This window comes from Engraulis encrasicolus, chromosome 2, assembly GCF_034702125.1.
Source record: "Engraulis encrasicolus isolate BLACKSEA-1 chromosome 2, IST_EnEncr_1.0, whole genome shotgun sequence".
NCBI classification, from domain to species: Eukaryota; Metazoa; Chordata; class Actinopteri; order Clupeiformes; family Engraulidae; genus Engraulis; species Engraulis encrasicolus.
Genome location: NC_085858.1, coordinates 29164174 through 29184559, shown reverse-complemented (window position 1 = coordinate 29184559; position 20386 = coordinate 29164174). Strand labels below are relative to the sequence as shown.

Below are 20386 nucleotides of genomic sequence, written 5' to 3'. Positions count from 1 at the left end.
ACTACCGATTAATGAATTAATCGATAGTTTGCATCCCTACTATATACTAGTGTATTATGTTAATATGCAATAATAGTAACGTAATACAGTGGTGCGATAATACAGCAGACATTTTGCACAAAACGGGACACAGCTTTAGATGACTGGTAAGTAACCCTATTCTCAGGTAAGTGAGTGAGTCAGCTCGTTTCACTCACTTTCATTCACAGGGTCAGGTTGTCCCATTCAATTAGCCCATATAACATATACAGATATCCCACACAGCCAGCAGAAGGCCTGGGCAGTGGCACAGCATTACTGATTATGGTGTGTGTGACTACAGGCACAAGGACAGATATAGACATGAACTGTGTGTGTGTGTGTGTGTGTGTGTGTGTGTGTGTGTGTGTGTGTGTGTGTGTGTGTGTGTGTGTGTGTGTGTGTGTGTGTGTGTGTGTGTGTGTGTGTGTGTGAGAGAGAGAGTGAGTGAGTGAGTAAGTGAGTGAAAAAGGTGGGAGTAGGAAGAGAGAGAACAGGAGGAAGAGGAGAGGAAAAGAAAGAAAGATGTATGATGGCATGATGTAAGTTGGGTGAGAGAGAGAGAGCAAGACGGAGAGAGAGAGAGAGAGCAAGACGGAGAGAGAGAGAGAGAGAGAGAGAGAGAGAGAGAGAGAGAGAGAGAGAGAGAGAGAGAGAGAGAGAGAGAGAGAGAAAGAGAAAGAGAAAGAGAAAGAGAAAAAAATGTCCTTTGTATAAATGTAATTGTGAAACTACTTCACTACAGTGAAGCTGACAACACCGGATTACAGTGTTAAAAAACAGGCCAAATCCTGCACGGTCATGGCAGATCGGAACCGTGTCAGAGTTCACTTCACAACAGTGTGAACTGGGGTGACTGCTGCTGCTGCTGCTGCTGCCAATGTTGCTGTTGTTGTGAAGGCGCAGGCCAGGGCATGTCAGAGCACTCTCACTCTCTCCTTCTCTCTCAGGAAACACCCTTCTCTCACATCACATCACACATCCTATCCCATCCCTCACACATCTCCCTCAGCACAGCATGACGAGGTGTGAGCAACAGGTAAAACGAGTTGACAAGACAAAACCAACCAAGCTTTTATGAAACCGGGCAAAAAAAAAAGTAGTGCGTGTGCAATATTTGCGCGTGCTTTCATCATTCAATCACAAGCCATGTGTGCTTTGCTACTTACTGTAATGTCAGACTAGGAACAATAACTGCTATTGCCCAACAGCAGCAAAATTTCATTGTGCCTCATGGGCCCTGCTATATTACAATGTCATGACCAATGAGCGTCACGATGGCTGAGAGTTGTGTGGGTAAGAATTCACAGTAAAAAAGCCATATTTCTGTATGTTTTTGCACCCTGCCAAAGAAAATGTCCTTATTTATTACATTCTATTTATTCTATTGAAATAACTGTGGATATATGAGGAAAACAATGACCAATAGACATCACAACACGTCCACAAACTCCACCACTGCATGACAGGCGATATGGTATGGCAGAGCAAGTACAGTACATTTGACACAATGAGCTTCTAGAATGTTCCAGATTCTTCCAGGAACAGCTTCCTCTCTGGGGTGGCAGCCAGACTATTGTTGCATTGAAAAGCATGCACAGTACAAGCCGCTGGCCTTCATGTTTCATACAATCATGTTGTCACTCACATACACACAACACAGCTAGCAACGACAAACTCTGTATGGACTGAAATTGAGCAACATGGCTCCAAAACCTCCTATAATGCCCTGAAAATATGAGTTCATACCAACACTACACTGTGAAACCAAATAATATCGTCCCAATAGGTGAGTAATGGGTTCGCGAAGTGCTTTGACTGTGGAGACATTTGAGATGGATTGGGTACCACGGGGCGGAAGCGACGGTTCAAAATTGATTAAAAAAAAGGTAACAGTCTCCATATCTGCATCTGTGCTGTGCAACGTGTGACTTTCGACACCTTGATATCAGTTTTTTTCAAAAACAAACAGAAGATATGAATCTCCTATTGCACTTGGGTGGGGAGATTCTGCAACTCCTTCTGTTACACAGAGTCCTGACCTTTCTTATCGTTGCTGTAATGGTTAACCAACTAGTAAATCTGCTTTGAGAGAAACGCCTCCAGGCCTTTTCTTCCTTTCAGGGGGTCACCACAGACGAGTGGAGAGTGCAGAGTTTTCACTGTATTCCTGCCGGGGATATAATGCAAGTCTGAGCGCTGCATTTGTTGGTAGCGTTGATTGGCTTTTTTTAACCCAAGACTGTTGTGTTAAACATTTCAGGGGTTTAAAAACTGTATATTGTGTTAAAAAAAGAAAAGAAAACGTTAATCAAAACTACTGTTGCTTAGTCAGACTGCACATTAATGTATTCTATGTGTTGGCTTTCAGGCTGCAACTGCAAAGGGTGGTCCAGAAATACAGGCACGCATTTTAATTGTGTATATCTTGGATTATAAAAATGAGAGAGTACCAAATTACAAAGGTAATTTGTTTTTAAGTCCAAGCCAATATCTTGGGGAGCGGTGGGAAAATAAAACTCCTAAGCTGCATTATGATTACACTTTAACAATGATCACAGTGCAACAGTGATGACGCAGTGCAATAATCACATGCCGTAATAAGCACAAAGTGCAATAATCATGAGTGTTAAACATTCCCTCCATAATTTTGAGACAACTGTGTATTGCAATGTGTAGCTGGAGTGTGTGTTGTGCATCATTGAGCCAAGTGTGAATGTGTGAGTGTGTGTGTGTGTGTGTGCGTCTGCCTGTATGCATGGTACGTAGTGTGAACATGTGGCCGCGTATGTATGCACATGTACACGTGTGAGAGATACAGCAGACAGGACTCTGTCTGTGTGTGTGTGTGTGTGTGTGTGTGTGTGTGTGTGTGTGGTGGAACAGTCTCCCAGAGGCAGCAAGACTAAGCACATCTCTTGCAGCCTTCAAGAAACAACTAAAGACATTCCTCTTTCGAGAGAATCTACTAAACTAATGCTTGAACTGGCCTTGCCCCAGGGCAGACTCCTGACATGATGTTTAGTTTAGTTTAGTTTGTGAGTGTGTGTTTGTGAGTGTGTGTTTGTGCACTCGTTATTTACTCTTTAAATAAATAAAAAAAATAAAAAAATAAAAAACCAACCCCTCTTTGCAACTGCACTTGTTGTTCTGTATATCTCCTGTGCACTTTGTATTTGCTTGTGATGTTGGCTTGATTATGTCCTCTTTTGAAAGTCGCTTTGGTTATAAAACCTCTGCCAAATGCAATGTAATGTGTGTGTGTGTGTGTGTGTGTGTGTGTGTGTGTGTGTGTGTGTGTGTGTGTGTGTGTGTGTGTGTGTGTCGCCGTGCATTGGCGCAGCAGGCAGGAGTGCACGCGCGCACGCGTGTGTGTGCATGTGCGTATATATGCGTGTGTGTGTCTCCGTACCGCCGTGCACTGTCGCAGCAAGCAGGACTGCTTCATCCTGCCGGGGCCGCCGAACTTCTTCATGTCCTTGCAGAAGTGGCACTCTCCGCACTCGGTGCGCTTACACGCCTGGCAACGTCGGCATCTGGTGCGCCGCCGCCGAGCACCCCCGCCCAGAGCCTTACTGCCCGACATCCCCTCTGCAGTCAACTGCTCCAGGGGCACAGGGGCAGGGGGAAAGGAGAGGAGAGGAGAGGGCAGAGGAGGAGAGGAGAGGACAGGGGGAGAGGAGAGGAGAAGGCAGAGGAGGAGAGGAGAGGACAGGGGGAAAGGAGAGGAGAGGGCCGAGGAGGAGAGGAGAGGACAGGGGGAAAGGAGAGGAGAGGAGAGGGCAGAGGAGGAGAGGAGAGGACAGGGGGAGAGGAGAGGAGAGGAGAGGGCAGAGGAGGAGAGAGAGGGGACAGGGTGAGAGGAGAGGAGAGGGCAGAGGAGGAGAGGAGAGGACAGGGGGAGAGGAGAGGACAGGGGGAGAGGAGAGGAGAGGAGAGGGCAGAGGAGGAGAGAGAGGGGACAGGGGGAGAGGAGAGGAGAGGAGAGGAGAGGAGAGGGAGAGAGGGAGGAGAGGAGAGGAGAGGAGAGGAGAGGAGAGGAGAGGAGAGGAGAGGAGAGAGAGTGGACAGGGGGAAAGGAAAGGAGAGGAGAGGAGAGAGGATGAGAGAGAGGGGACAGGGGGAAAGGAGAGGAGAGGAGAGAGGAGGAGAGAGAGGGGACAGGGGGAAAGGAAAGGAGAGGACAGGAGAGAGGAGGAGAGAGGAGGGGAGAGAGAGGGGACAGGGGGAAAGGAAAGGAGAGGACAGGAGAGAGGAGGAGAGAGGAGGGGAGAGAGAGGGGACAGGGGGAAAGGAAAGGAGAGGACAGGAGAGAGGAGGAGAGAGAGGGGACAGGGGGAAAGGAAAGGAGAGGACAGGGCAGAGGAGGAGAGAGAGGGGACAGGGGGAAAGGAAGAGGAGAGGAGAGGACAGGGGGAAAGGAGAGGAGAGGAGAGGAGGAGAGAGAGGGGACAGGGGGAAAGAAGAGGAGAGGAGAGGACAGGGGGAAAGGAGAGGAGAGGGCAGAGGAGGAGAGAGAGGGGACAGGGGGGAAGAAGAGGAGAGGAGAGAAAAGGGAGAGAAGGAGAAAGAGAGGACAGTGGCACAGGGGAAAGGGGGTGAGGAGAGGGGCGGAAAGGGAGAAAGAGAGGGCAGGGGCACAGGGGGCCAGGGGCACAAGAGGGCAGGGGGAGCGGAGAGGAGAGGGCATAGGAGAAGAGAGAGAAAGACCAAGAGAGGACAGGTGCACAGAAGATGGGGAGGAGAGAGAGGGAGAGAGAGCAAGGGAGGGCACAAGGGACGGGGGAGGAAAGGGAGAGAGAGAGAGAGAGCGCGAGAGAGAGAACGAGAGAGTGAGAGAGAGAGTGAGAGAGCGAGAGAGCGAGAATTGGGCATAGAGAGAGAGAGAATTGGGCATAGAGAGAGAGAGAGAGAGAGAGAGAGAGAGAAGGAGCAAGAGAGGGCAGGGGACAGAAAGAGGTAGGCGTAGAGGAAGAGAGAGGGTAGGGGCACAGGGATGGGAAAAGAAAGATGGGGAGCAGAGTTTTTGAGGGAGAGGGGAGAGAAGAACAGGGGAGATGGCGCAAGGAAGATGAAGAGAGGGTCACAAAGGAGAGAGGGAAGGGAATAGAGGGGGAAGACAGGACAGAGCCACACAGAGGGTGAGAGGGGGATCAGTGAGACAGAGACAGAGACAGAGAGAGAGAGAGACAGAGAGAGAGAGAGAGAGAGAGAGAGAGAGAGAGAGAGAGAGAGAGAGAGAGAGAGAGAGAGGGGAAGGCAATGAAAAAGAACAGAAAAGAGAGAGCGCAAGCGAGAAAAAAATGCAGAGGATCAGGAGGAAGATGGGGATTGAGAAGATGTGGCAAGGAAATAAGGGTGTGAAAGTGTGTGGGAGAGGAATAGAGAAATACCCATTTAAAAAAGATGATGCAAACGGTGGACAGAGTGGAAATGAGACAGAAGGACCGGCACATGGGGGAATGCAGAACGAGAGACGATGAAGACAACGACGGAAAGCAAGATGGGGTAATCAGAAGAGCAGGAGGGAGAGAAGGATGGAAGCATGTGAAGAGGGAGGTAGGTAGGCAGTGGTTGACAATCAGACAGAGGGGGGGGGGGGGGGGGGGGGGGGGGGGGGGGGGGGGGGGGGGGGGTGCAGAGAGAGGGGGGGGGGGGGGGGGGAGATAATCCAGACAGAGGAGAGGAGGCAGGAAGGAGAGCAAAATGTTAGAAGGTCACTTACATTCACTGGTGTAAATAAACAAAGACCATGAACAAATCAGTCACAACATAGTGGTTAACAATGCTAAACACAAATTAATTTACCCAATCACCTGCAAAATGACTACTAAAAGAGATATTTGTTAAGCATGAACACACACACACACACACACACACACACACACACACACACACACACACACACACACACACACACACACACACACACACACACACACACACACACACACACACACACACACACACACACACACACACCTTGGAGTGCACTGACAATACAGTCAGCTCACACAAACATCATCTCCCTCACACTGCTGGTTTGACCTTGGAGTCTCCAGACAATTCAGCTGTGCTCATCTAATACATCATAATACATCCATCGCAGCAACAGTCTCAAGTTCTTCCTTTACAAACACCTTCAAACGTGCCCTAAGCCAAGCCGCCAAGCCGTCAAGCTGCCACAAACACAAGCCCTAAATGGATTGCCTAATTGTCTACAAACAAATCCTTAGTTACAAACCAGAACGAGTTCCCTTAGTCTTCATTCCCTGGGCATCTCTACCACTCAGCTTTGCCTTCCAACATCACACCGCCACACTCTATGACATCACTTCCTGTAGAGAAGAACCTGTCACCCAGTGCCCTGAGGCCACACACACACACGACACGGCTGGTGCTGAAGGATGACTAGGGATCCTCTGAGCCTGAACAGTGGCGGGGAAACAGTAGCCAGCAAGCCCAACAAGCAGGCAGGCACAGAGGCAGCCGGGTGCCTCCCTCCTCCTTCCCCTATAGCACCCAGGGCCTGCCTCTCTCCAGACTCAAGCTCAACAAAGTGCTTACGGTGCTCTTTGAGCCATCAGATCACTGAGACTACTTCCTATATACACATGTGTGAGCCGTTAGATTGGGGAACTCAAATATGCCTTGATCACAACGAGCAGGAGTTGGGGGCGGGGGCGGCTTGTGCAATGTCAGTGTCATATAGATGAAGGGAGAGATGGTTGTGCTGTGCAGAAATGAGTAAGCTTAACACTGAATCCACCGGATCATCCATCCAGTCTCTCTCCGCTTTTCTCTCTCCTACTCTCCCCGCCCTCCTTTCCTCCCCCTACCTCTCAGCTGGATCCCTGGAGAAAGGGGCTTTCCATTTTTCCTCTTCACTACACCTCTCTTTATTATGTAACCATCTTTATCAAGCATGCATACTTAAGAGAGGAGTGGCGGGACACTGACAGTTGAGGAGTTCAAAACATGCTGTGCAGTCGGCCTCATTGGCCTCTTTGGTTTTGTTTGTCCAAGCGGAGAGCCACAGACAGACAGACAGACAGACAGCCCAGTTTGGAACCAATCATCCCTTTCACCTCCACATTGCAGGAAGTACTGACGGCCTGACTGTGCTTGGGGTGGGGGGGGAGTAAAGACATGTTTGAGAACTTGTGTCTGTTAAACTGAACCATCTTTCCCCTTTCTTGTTCTTTTTTTTTGTTGACCTAGCCTCACATTCCTCTGGGATTACTACAGCATCACTATGACCACAACCACTCTCTTTCTACATATTTACACTGTGCCTTCAGCACGCACGCTTTGATGGTAGAGATACACCGCTTCCTGCTTCAAATATGCAACTCACTCTTGATCATCATAGGTGCCTCTCCCTGCTGAGTCACGTTGTGCTCACTTTCTCTCTCCTGAAGAGTCAGTCTTGTGTCACTCCTCTTCTCGTAAGCAATGTCAGTAGCCATGGGGCTTCACATTTACACAACCTGCCACACCCCACCATAGATTATGTGTGTGTGTGTGTGTGCGTGTGCGTGTGTGTGTGTGTGTGTGTGTGTGTGTGTGTGTGTTCTCCTTGCCTACTAATTCCACTCACACACAGAACCGCTGTCAGTGTGTAATCCAGTAAGTTATTTAGTCTATATTCCTGTATCAGCAGCCCACCACCACCAGGAAGGGGGTCATGTGGGGATTCTCTGACCCTGCATGACCATCAGCAGCAGCAGCAGCAGCAGCAGCAGCTATAGGCCGGTGTTGAGTCATGCTCCCTCTACAGATGGACACTCTGAAGAGCAAGTGCAGACTGGAGGAGTAAACAAAACACCACCACCACCACCAACTCAGGAGGGAGTTCAGCAGAAGTGCTGTGTGTGGGGGGGGGCAGATGCACCTGGGCGAAATGTTGGCATGAAAAAAAGGCGTTTTCACACCAAAAGGGGCACTTTGAATCAATAGAAATTCTAGCTAGTGGGGCCAAGAGCCACAGTGACAAGCACACAGGATTCAGAGAAGTCGTGTCATCCAACAGGAGAGGATCAGTCGGCCATAGTCACAGAGGTAATAACAATTGATTCGACAAGCCGATATGAAGGAATCCACTCACATTCAGTTATTCTAAATCTTGCCGTGGTAAAATACAACCTAGCCTGGATTTGGAAGATCATAACACTAGTATAGATGTTGTAACTCAAAACCATGGGCTTTCTGTCAAAGCAAATGCTACTGCTGTTCAAGATAGTGAGATACATTATCACAGCTTGGGAGCAGCGGTCTTTACACAGAGGGTTAGCTAAGGATGATCACTGCTGACCAACAGTAAAATCTGACTCAAGGTGTTGAGATAACGCCACACTACAACATCACACAGCATGCAAGCGGGAAGGCAGTGCTCAAACAGTACTCTGACAGATCAAAATGACTCCCATTCCTAATCAAAATAGCCCAGAGATCGTACAACCAGCTGCGTTTCTCGGCTCTAAGGAGACCTTGAACTGATAAACGTACAAAGCTTACTGGGCGTGTTCTTCTCAGGATACAAAATAAGCTACCCTCTTTGGACTAGCTTTCTTTTCAGTAAAATTGTCAACTCGTCCAGACAACAATGCTCATTATTCTACCTCCTGGTCTTCAAAAAGCACTGACAATATGGCTAGTTAGCCTGCTACTTATAGAAATAATGCAACACTTCTTTAAGATGCACTAGTTTTAGGAAGGCTGAAGCAATGAACATCTCTGCTCACAGAGAGGTAGTCACAAGACAGAAACAAATTAACCATTAAGTTACAAGAAACCATTAAACACGTACGCATAATGGGAAAACTGTGTGTTAATGCCCTGGCTTGTGGCGCAAAACTACACTGGCTAACTAGCTAACTGGTCAACAAAACACAATGATGCGTAGCTAGCAAATTGAATGGTTATTGTAGCAAGGTGGGCTACTACAACAAACTGGACAGCTAACACTAGCTAACAATTGTTGTCAATGAGACCAGGAAAAGTACACCAAGCCATGTATACAGTCCAGTGCATGCGCCATCACCCAGGAATCTCAACGCTACATTTGCAACTCTTTTCCTGCAGCATGGTTTTCCTTTCACAATGTATTGCTGCCCAGCCTCTTCTTGAAACAATATTGGTTGAGCTAACTACACAGCTAGCCACAGCTAAACAGCAAATGACTGGCTGCTGCCAGTTAGCTTGCTAAATGAACTACAACAGAGAATGATTTCAATAGACAAGTGTTGATATTACTAACCTCTTAGTGACGAGTCGCATACTCCTTGGTCGCGCATTAGAAATAATATTTGCTAACGCTTAGCTTTGAGAGAGCTAGCTATGTTCACAGAACGCTTCCTTGTTTCTTTCTCCAGCAGCCTTTTCTTGCCGTTTCTGGGTTCGCGTGTTGCACGTTCACATGCGTTCCATGTTGATACAAGAATAGCTAGCAAGCAGCTAGCTACTCCTTCCAGCTAGGTTAGGTTGGGCAGATATCGATTGTCAAAATGGCTAGATAACAATATCTATCCAGTCCAGCGATGTTGCTTTCATTAAAATGTTGTTTAACCACAGACAATTTCGCGAGTCTAACAACGTGTTACACGTCTTAAAAGCATTCAAAATCACAGGGGATCTTAAAAAACGCATCACAAAATACCCTCCAGAAATAGCATTGGTGTCTACTGCGGGTTCGCTGCAATTCTCACTGAATCGGTCTAAATGAAACAGAAAAATGAACAGACGGATGAACGTCGCTATTGTTCTCCTGTTCTATTGTGTGATTCTAGGCAAGATATTTTTTCATTAGATTTACGTTCTGGCTTTGTATTTCATACAGAAACACGTTTAATCGCCCATACGCTCCTACTAACACATAACACGCCATCGTTCTCCATTTTGCCTGCGAAAAAAATAATTAAATAAATAAATATGGTAAATAAAATATGGGGAGAAAAAAATATGGTTGCCCCTCCCATTTCAGTCATCAGTCAGATTGGCGCATTCTGGGTTATGTAGTCATCATGGATAACATAAGTTTCAACCACACGTTTTAATTTCTCTGTGGACGAGTTAACTGTTATGTACAGCAACACACTGTTTTATAGCCTAAGTACTACTGTGGGATATGGCTTAGTTTTCATCTATGATTCATTCCTCGTCACAGTTTCCACCATTGCATCTAAATGTGTATTTCAAAATTATGATAATTGTTTTTTTGTGTGATGTTCAAGACTACGGTTAAAATGAAAATCGGTGCATATGACAGAAGCATAGATCTGATCAATTAGAATACAGAATGCAGTCATAAGAGAAAAATGGCATCAGTAGCCTACAATGTTATTTTCAACCAATGTATTACTGTTGCCTATTTGTTCTCATTTGCCTTACTGTATGTGGATGCCATAACCAGCACTGATTTGAGGATAAGTAAGCCAATTGAAGGAAGTATCCAGGTGCCAGAAGAAGTCTGATTTGAAAACAGTTCAGAACTCCCTCCTCTTTCCTTCTCGCTGCCACGGCCTTGCACTGTCTCAAGCAGTGCTAGCTAGCTAGCTAGAGTTAAGCTAGTCTTCCTATACCATAGTTGAGACGCACCGGCTCCCAACATTACGGTGCTACACTAATTGAATTCGCTCCCTCTATATTTCAATCTAGACAAACATCCAGGCACGGGGATTGAGGCGTTATCCTTAAGTAACCAAATCACTGAAGATGATTAAGCTCTTTTCTTTAAAACAGCAGAAGAAAGAAGAGGAATCTGCTGGAGGAAATAGAACAGGAGCCGGGGGTAAAAAAGCAAGCGCGGCCCAGCTTCGAATACAGAAAGGTAGGCTAGTCAGCTAGCAAATGTTAGCTAGCTTCTCGTCTAGCTTTGCCATCCAACAAACACGATTGTTCTTTCTTGGAAAATAACAGTTTGTCTGTTCTTGTGTATGTAAGTAACTAAGGTAATGTTTGATAAACATCACATGTAGGTGTGTTTTATCACGAGCACAAACATACTATTGGACTATTAGCTCGCCATTCTCTAGCCACCTCCATGAAAACATAACAGACCTTGTAGGGGGATGGCTAACCACAATTTCTCGCAGAGTTGGCCTGGCTGCCAAAAAATGGTGACACCCTTGTCATCATTTGTTGTGATTGACCATCATCTTTCTTTGTTACTAATCGAAAGTCTCAAAGCACCAGGATAATTATCTAATTTATTACCCTAAATTGCCACTTTACTTAGCTAGCTCGCCTAGCTTTGTAGTGACGATACTATGATGAAACTGCGTTTAGAGGAAAACTAAGCACCAAGTCAAAAGGCAGCTAGATGACAACCAGGGTGTTAACCTGTTCACTCTTTAGTTAATATAGCGACTGATCTTGTCGATTGAACGATTCATTATTTTTTAATTACGTATTGTTCAACTTCTGTCACTTTACTACCTCGTTGAGTACAGTGTTTTTGCCATGTCAACGACATGAAAATGACCGAGCTAGCTAGCTGCCTGGTTAGCTCAGTCAGTGGCCTCTCATATCATGTTTTCTATCTGAAGACCAGCTTCACATTTGATATCGATAACTATTTGATCGACTGTACAAGTTGCCATACGTCCTTCTTTCAATATTAGTTATTTTTGTTCCAAAACATATGCCTCAACGTTTAGGCAGGTTGCCTCTTAAGTACGAAATTATGGAATAATGGCCTACTTAATGCTGTGGTTCACTGAAAAAAGTTGATCATGTTTAAGTAAAAAACCTCAAGAAAAAATAAAGTTAATTTGTTGTAACGACCAGTCAGAAACCTTAACTTTGTCTGTCTGATAAAATCACACTTTCACCTTCACACGTCCACTTTGCCTATGACAACCCAAACAAGCTCAAAATGTCAAGGTGCCATACACGTCACTGTCAATTTCTTTTAATCTTTTGACTTACTGTACTGTCTCTCCTGAGTAGAACTAGTTCTAGTCTCTGGCCAGACATGCATTGCCCAAGAAGGCACCGAAAATCCACTGCTAATTTTCTTGGTGGTGCATATTGTTTGTCAATGCCTTGCTTTTATAAGCTGATCATACTTGTTGAGATGTTGCACAATCTTTCCAAATGGTTTGATTATGCCAGATAGCATGCATAACTAAAAAAAATGAAGATGTTATTACTAACTTTTGTACTCAGGAGTAACACGATAAATGTAATACCATGATTTATTTACTATTCTTCATCTACAGTAAAAGTGGAATACTTAGTCAGTTTCATTGGAGTACAGAAAGGTAGCAGAGACATGGGACAAAGGCATGAACCAGTGTACAGTAGGTGCATGCAGGGAGGGCTCTAAATTAATTAATTTGGGCTGGTAGAAAAGAAAACTTACCAGAAACTTTTGCCCATTGGTGAGTGAGTGTGCATTTGTCCAGTAAGATTAACATCTACTAGCCATTTTGTCTGGGGGTGAAAAAAAGTTGATTTAGAGTGCTGCATACAGGTATCCTCTAACTTGGGTTGGGTTACCACCCATTCTGTTTATTTCCTTCTTCTCTGTAGACATCAACGAGCTCAACCTCCCAAAGACGTGTGAGATCGTATTTCCAGACCAGGATGATCTATTGAACTTCAAACTCATCATCTCACCAGATGAGGTAGCCTTCTACCACTATTTATTGTCAATCAGTCAATTAATTTTCTTTCACATTTTATCCATTTATCAGAAATGACATAAGTTAATCACATGAACCCCCTAAGTAAATGTACTTGTGCTTAAAACTGATGTCAAACTATTTGGGTATGTATGAAGGTATGCGTCACATCCAGCAGTTATTTGGCAAATGTCTTCGAATTTCATGCACATTTCCAATGCCTTGTGATATTTCTGATTTTTAGGGTTTTTACAAAGGAGGGAAGTTTGTTTTCAGCTTTAAGGTAAGGACATGAGATTAATTCTTGTATTCCCAAATTACACATAAAACTATTCAAGTTTTCCTCCTGAAATCCATACAGTATGTTCAACACAACTTTAAGGTACCGGTAGTCATAACAGATGAATCAAAAGATGTCATCTCATCAGTTCACATGCACTCTCCGAGCTTTTGCTGTTTCACCGAGCAACCTTAATTGTGTAATGAAATACATTTAAACTGTATGGTTGTAATATAAAAAAATCATTAAAAACCACGTTTTCATTCTTCTGTACTGTATGTATGTTTATCTATACAACATTTGTTTTGAAAAAGAGGTCCTCTCAGGGTGTTTGTATTTACCTGTCCTGTTCCCTCTGGCTCTGATCATCCACAGGTAGGCCAGGGTTACCCTCATGACCCTCCAAAGGTCAAGTGTGAGACCATGGTGTATCATCCAAACATCGACCTGGAAGGAAATGTCTGTCTAAATATTTTGAGGTATGGCAAAGTTCAGGTTTCGGCTATGCTTACCTTGTCATTTTCAGGTTTCAGCTATGTGCCCCTTGTATACATATTGTTCTAATAGTGCAGGCAGAACATCGGACAAGCACTACAAAACTGTACAGTAAGAAAGGATTTGGATCACATTGCTTTTATTTGCACCCATTTGGCAAATTTGATGTGCAGATATGCAACTTCCACTCATACAAAACATTTGAAACGCTTAACCCACAAAATATTTTAACAACAAAACACACAGACATGTTTACGTTACATGCTAATGTTGGACAAATGTGCAGGTGCAATCCATAGTCTGTACACCAAGTCCAGCCGCACTGGACTACTTATAATGATATGCAGTAACTCAGGCCAAGTATCTGAGTATAAGATGGTGTCATTTTATCCCCCCAGCTTGACTGGCTCTGTGATATGGGTGTGTCCTGGCTGCAGGTTGCCACTGCACCATAAAACGTAATACTCACCCAGAAAGAAAGTATCTTCATGTAGGCATGTTCCTTAAAGGGCAAGACTACATTTTTTTCCCTACAATTTTGACCATAATACAACACTGGCATAATCACTCCTTTTATGCTGGTGTCATTTGGAGTATTCCTGAAGATGTTGGATTTTAAGATATCCTTACAACAGGCACGTACTGTATGGATACGTTTTTAATTCTTCTATTGTGATCTGGTAATACTTGTACCATCTTGGTAAGATTGTAGTAGTCAGTTGTAGTCGAACTCGACAGCTCTCGGCTTGCTGTAATAAAAACTAATTTACCTGATGAAGGTCTAAGACCGTAACATGAATAAAGTAGATGTGAAATGGTCAGTGTGCAGGAGTATTATATATTTTTTCTGATTAGCAACCTGTGGGTCATTGTAAGCGCACCTGCCAGCTTAGGTGTGTGCTAAAAAAACCACAAGTTGTCACAAAAGCTTAAATAGACGACCATCAGCTGGAGTTCACCTACAATGGTCTGAAAGTGCACATATCCTGGCTTTGAAAGTAAAATGACAAGCTGAACAAAGTTGACCTGTCACAGACATCCTTCTCACTATCTGAATGTATTGGAACTCCTCTGACTAGTTGCACTGGAAATGAAGAAGTGCTCCAAGTAAATTGGTCAATCTTTGACACATGGATAAAAAGAAACGTATGGCATCCCTGCATTTCCATGCTCTTACAAATTGTTTTATATCACCAAATCCAATACCCTAGGGCAGAGGTTCCCAAACTTTTTTTTCTCTGCGCACCCCCTTGTACATTTCAATGTGGTTCGCGCACCCCCTGAGTGAATATTTTGGTGTGCTGATGGCTGCGCAAGTATGGATTCACTGCTCATTCACTGCACATTATGCACAGTTGTTTTGGGGAATCCTCTCTTCCAATAGCCTTGGAACTAAACTACACTTCAGATGGACCCTTCCAGCATATAGTGCACCATACTATTAAAAACTACTTAATGTTCATTAATGCTAGATAAAAATTCACATATCCACCATTGCTCTATTCAGCTCGTGCACCCCCTTATGGCAGGCCGCGCACCCCCAGGGGTGCACGCACCCCAGTTTGGGAAACCCTGCCCTAGGGAGTACTCCAAATGACACAGAAGTAAAATGGAATGGAAGAGTAAATGGGAGATATCAGAATTAAAGTTCAAATTGTAAAAAAAAAAAAAAAGCTCTTTAATGTAGCGTACAACACTACCTGAAAATGTCTGAGGGGAAATGACCTGAGCCGTTAACTCCTATGCAAATACACAGGAAGCCAATACTTTTTAACCATACCAGTAAGAAGGCAGGATTTGTATGTGCACAACCAAACTTAACTAAATGCTACAAACCATGGAGTTATAGCTGTACAGGTGCAAAACTATTAAAAACATACAATAGGAGAGTAAGATTTAACATCTGTCTTGAGATCTAAATATGCATTTACACTCCGTAAATCCTCCTGCAGCCTTTTTTTGTTTCTGACTCAGATGTTTGCTTCAAGCTCTCAAATCATATTGGTACCATCTGTGTTTTCCTTGCAGAGAGGACTGGAAGCCGGTGTTGACAATAAACTCCATTATATACGGACTACAGTATCTGTTTCTAGTGAGTATACCTTTTTATTACTCCATATACGGACTAAAGAGTCTGTTTCTGGTGACTATACCTTTTTTTTACTCCATATAGAGACTATGGTACCTGGTTTTTTTTTTTTCAATTAAAAAACCCACTGTGATGGAGTGACCATCACTAGAATTGTGGTTGTGTTCTGACTGTCAAGCCAACAAGCCTGGCTGTTGGTGTAGTAGTCAGAGCCCCAGTTTGATATCAGAAGGTCTGTGTTTCAGTCCCGGCCAGGTAACTCTACTCCTTTTCGCTACACCCACTTACACTGGGTTCTAGACATACTAGATAAAACCCAGACAACAAAGCAGTCATCACATATTTAGCTGCACCACCCTGTTATAAACACAAAATAAAAGCTATGTGATGACCGCAGAAGCAATGTAGCAGGACCGGAATCACTCTTGGGGTCAAAGTTGAAGACATTGGATTTATGCCATCAAATCATCTTTCTAGGACACCAGCTTCCTGCTTTCAGAGGTGTAGGCCTTACTCCTGTAGTGTAAGAGATATTTTGATGTTGGTGTCTGGTACTTTTTAGAGTTGAGCTTCAGATGAACGGCTGTTCACACCTGAGTTTGCATAATTACCTGTAGATTATTCTAGTACAACTAGATGGTGCCATATTTCATATTCAACTGTCACCTCTAAGGTTGCAGACAGAAAATCCATCAGCATTAGAAAATTCTATGTGCTTAGGAATAACCAGTTTAAACAATAAAGCAAATGCTACCACAGATGCTAATGTATTGTGAAATACCAATGTTATATATTTGTTCATATATGTTTTTAATTTCGTATTTATCAAGCCTAGACCTTGTTTCAGTGTGACTTAAGCCGCTTACTCATCTATCCGATTTGACCAGACTTTCCAACTACGACTAGTCAGTTGTCTGGCTGCTTCTTTCGGTCTTTATCATAGCGTTATGTGATATTCCCATCTGTAAAGCTCATTTTCTGTACATTCTGTGTATTTGCCTATGATTTGTATTACATTATACAAGACTTACCGCAGGGACACACCGAATACGACAAGAGCGACAATGGCCCAGGAAGTAATTCACTTTGTATGGAGGAGCTGGCGACAAAAGGGACAAAAGCAATTTCGGCAGCAAGGGGCAATCTGGGCAAAATGTAGTTGAACTTAAGTAAATGTTATGGTGATGAGCTATTATGCAGTTCAATGACAGCCCCTGCAGCCAATTGGAACGGTGAAACGTTTGCATTCTGCTTTTAACAGTCATACCTTGTTGCTTTTGTTGCCCGTGCCATTCTTGCTATGAAAACAGTCCGACACTTTGCAGCTTTTGTGTCTTTTGGTGTGTTCGTGCGGTTAAAGGTATGTAGGATTATGTAGGATTGTGGCCAAACAGAGTAGGCATTGCAAATAAGTTGCTCATTGCACCTACGTATGTGGACCATTACCACATTTACTAAGTAATAAATTCATGCTTACTGGTCTGAAGTTTTGCAATTAAAGATGTCCAGTACTGAAAAATTCAAAATGAGGGGCACAGAAAAGATACACCTTTTTATGTATGAAAAGTGACATTTTCCAAGTCATAATGAACATTAGAAGTTGGTAATGGTGGAAAAAAACATTTGTGAATGGGCAGCATACATTTTGGAAGAAAACTACTTGAAAAGAATGATGACCCTGATGAAGGCGTAAGCCGAAACGTTGGTCTTATTAAATGTAACTGCATGAAGTTCTGAGTGTTCGACGACCATTCTTTTCAAGTTGAGTCTAATTGTCCACCGTACGCACCTCACACGGTGTGCGTTTACTGAAACCCGAAGGAAGAAAACTACTTAAAAAAAATTATATTACATACTCTGACTTTGTCACATCTGTGTGTGTGTGTGTGTGTCTGTGTCTGTGTCTGTGTCTGTGTCTGTGTCTGTGTCTGTGTCCCTTTACTGATGTAAGGCTGATTGCTCTACTCAAGTGGGTGCTATATCTTTACTGCAATGTGCAATAATGTGTATTAGGTCTTTGTGCATGTTTTGTATTTGTGTATTAATGGAAGCTGTCATACTCCTTAATTTCGCCTGGGGTTAATATAAGTACTCTACTCAACACTACTTCCATTCTCCATGTCTTCCCGTTCTACAGGAGCCGAACCCAGAAGACCCCCTGAACAAAGAGGCTGCCGAGGTGCTGCAAACAAACCGACGGCTCTTCGAGCAGAACGTCCAGAGATCGCTGAGGGGCGGCTACGTGGGCGCCACTTACTTCGAGCGGTGTCTCAAATAGTTCCCGACCTCGTCTCGTTTTTTTTCGCGCGCCCCCCCACCCCACCCCCTCTATGCCGGCCGGCTGCTTTTCATCCCGAGACGCATTTACCGTTTACACAAGCTGAGACACTGACTGACACACAGGACTGGAGAGATTGGAGAGATCTTTTGGGTGGGGCAGGGTGGGGTTGGGGGGGGCTAAATGGGGGCGGGCATTTCCGGGGGTGGGGTTGTTGGAGCAGGATTGTGGGGTGATGGTTGTAATAGATGTTGTCAGTGGGGTGCAGAGTGTAAAAGAAGGATAAACATATGATGGTGAGGATGATATTTTTGTGTTTTCCCCCCTGAGAAGCAAGTCTGAACAGTCAGTGAATGTCGTCGCTTGGAGAATTCAGATTCGGTATATGCCACCATGCTGGTGCCCACCGTCTTTTTTTAAATATATTTTTTTTGTTTGTTTAATTTTTTTAAGCAAAATTTGAAGTAACATTGATCTTAAAAAGAGATTGAAATTGCCTGATTCTCGCCTCCCCGTACACACACACACAAAACATGTAAAATTCCTCTTTGTCAGTCACCACATAGCCTACTGACGTTTCTCTGACTACCAGGATCAAGGGAGTTTCAGTGAGACTGAATTGTACTGATGATGCACACACACACACACACACACACACACACACACACACACACACACACACACACACACACACACACACTCCCTGCACATGCTGGGTTCCCTTCTCTTATGCGTATTCTTGTTACAAAGCAGTACAAGATGTAAACCACCATCACTCCCACAACTTGGGTGAAGGAGAGGGGGCTGTACATAGTTGCAGGCACTGCATACACACATACCAGTGATTGTCACCATTTACACCTGTTGATTTGAGCAAGCCAACCCTTCAGGATGTACTGACTGACTCAAAAAATAGTGGAAAGTATCAGAGGAGGTTATAGTGGGATTGGGAGACCTTTTTCTTTCTTTTATTATTATTATTTTTTTCTTTTCTTTGTTTCTTTTTTCCCTTTTTTGGGGGGAGGGGTGGGGGGTGTGGTAGAAGGGAGGGATGGGTAAACCCATATAAGTGGGCTTAAGGGTGGGAAGGGTGGGGGGCTTAAAATGTTACAATTCTATTGTGTATATTGAAATCCCAGCTGTTCACGATGACTGCAATATGAATTATGTTAAATAAAATATGGACTTGAATGCTTATAATTATTGTAATATCCATAAATGGCACCATACACATATGAAGACAATTTGTTGAATAAAGTATTGAAATGACCTTTAAGATTCAGCATTAAGAATGAGGTGTCATCTTAAACATGCCTAGGGTGCATTTCAATACTTTCCTCCAGTCATTTCCTCCCACCTCTGGCATCATTGCTCTGCTGTTCTCTGCCCTCCTCCCATGAAGGAAGCACAAATGGAATCCAGGTTTCAAGTCGAACTACTTACTCCTGTCCTTTCCTATGGCCTCCATTGTGGCGTGATGCAGGGGTCAACGTCATCAATGCTCGAAGTCTTTATTAAATATGTTGCAGAAATGTTATTAAAATTCATATGCAGTCAGGATATTGAATGGGGCAAAGCCCTCAAAATGTCGCTGTGGGGAAACAATTGTTCAGGGTTTTTTTTTCCACAGAGGTAAAGCTACAGAGCGTTAAGAGTCCAGAAGCCGCACGAAAGGACGTGAGGACGTTATTTGATTTGCACACCAGGGAGGATGGAGGAATTAAAGGTGCACTGTGTAGGATGGTGGCCAATGCAGGTACTGCAAGTAGTATGTTTCTCATTGACACTGTGCTGCTTTTTGCCAAATTTGATCTTTTCATGAATATTTATGTACTAAATAATAAGCCGATATTTATTAGTATGACTAAAGTACAATATGGCGGAAGTGGAGAAGATCCACCTTCTCATGTATGAAAAATGCTGTTTTCCCAGTCATAATGAACACTCAGTTTGATGGTGGTGGTAAGTATTCTGAAAAAAAAATGTGAATGGGCAGCATGAATTCTAGAAAGAGACTGCTAAATATTGCACAGTGCACCTTAAAGTCCCACACACACTCACCTCTTCTACAGCATCTAATCTCTGCACTACTTGTCTTATCTTTTCATATATTGACTGACCAAAGTAAAGACCCAATTGGCTTCTTGATGTACTGGCATACATGTGACATTTTTGAGTGGAGGTGCAAAACGCACACCAGAAACAGGTGCTGGCAACCAGAAAATACACTTGCAGGAGGAGAGAAGTGGCGCACACTCTCAAGTTAAAAAAACAAGTTTTTAATGTGACGTCGTTTCGGCCTGTGTCATCAAGCATGTCACAAGTCATCCCCACCTAGTGTTCAGGGCTTGTGGATATGTGGATGGATATTCTGGCCTGTCCGTCATAAGCAGGAGGGCACGTGACCTGAGGAAGGCCGACCGGCCGAAACGTTGTCACATTAAAAACTTGTTTTTTTAACTTGAGAGTGTGCGGCACTTCTCTCCTGATACATTTGACATTTTTTCCCAATGAATCAGGAATGCCTTAATTTTCCAACATGGAAATGTGCATACTGTAGATTAGAACCTCTGTCACCAGAGAAAAAGACAGAATATGCT

At 44.0% G+C, this 20386-nt stretch overlaps 2 protein-coding genes across 4 annotated transcripts in view; one reads left to right on the top strand and one right to left on the bottom strand.

The window, feature by feature from the left end:
- zgc:158376 (uncharacterized protein LOC100101643 homolog) overlaps nucleotides 1-10498 on the bottom strand; it is a 38615-nt gene extending 28117 nt beyond the window's left edge. The window contains exons 1-2 of one of the 3 annotated variants that reach the window (XM_063185834.1): nucleotides 10408-10498; nucleotides 3431-3619 (exon numbers count right to left, since the gene is read on the bottom strand). In XM_063185834.1, the coding sequence (XP_063041904.1) occupies nucleotides 3431-3604 (174 nt within the window). In that variant the 5' untranslated portion in view covers nucleotides 3605-3619; nucleotides 10408-10498. Of the gene's footprint in view, nucleotides 1-3430; nucleotides 3620-9277; nucleotides 9917-10407 lie in introns of those variants that run through there. The other 2 variants (XM_063185824.1, XM_063185816.1) reach the window with 2 other exon arrangements.
- Nucleotides 10499-10538: 40 nt separating this feature from the next.
- On the top strand, nucleotides 10539-19062 carry ube2m (ubiquitin conjugating enzyme E2 M). Its single transcript, XM_063185846.1, has 6 exons — nucleotides 10539-10846; nucleotides 12553-12647; nucleotides 12889-12927; nucleotides 13300-13403; nucleotides 15448-15511; nucleotides 17646-19062. Exons 1-6 carry the CDS (start codon nucleotides 10732-10734, stop codon nucleotides 17784-17786), a joined length of 558 nt encoding a protein of 185 aa, XP_063041916.1. The 5' UTR covers nucleotides 10539-10731; the 3' UTR covers nucleotides 17787-19062.
- Nucleotides 19063-20386: the final 1324 nt, after the last annotated feature.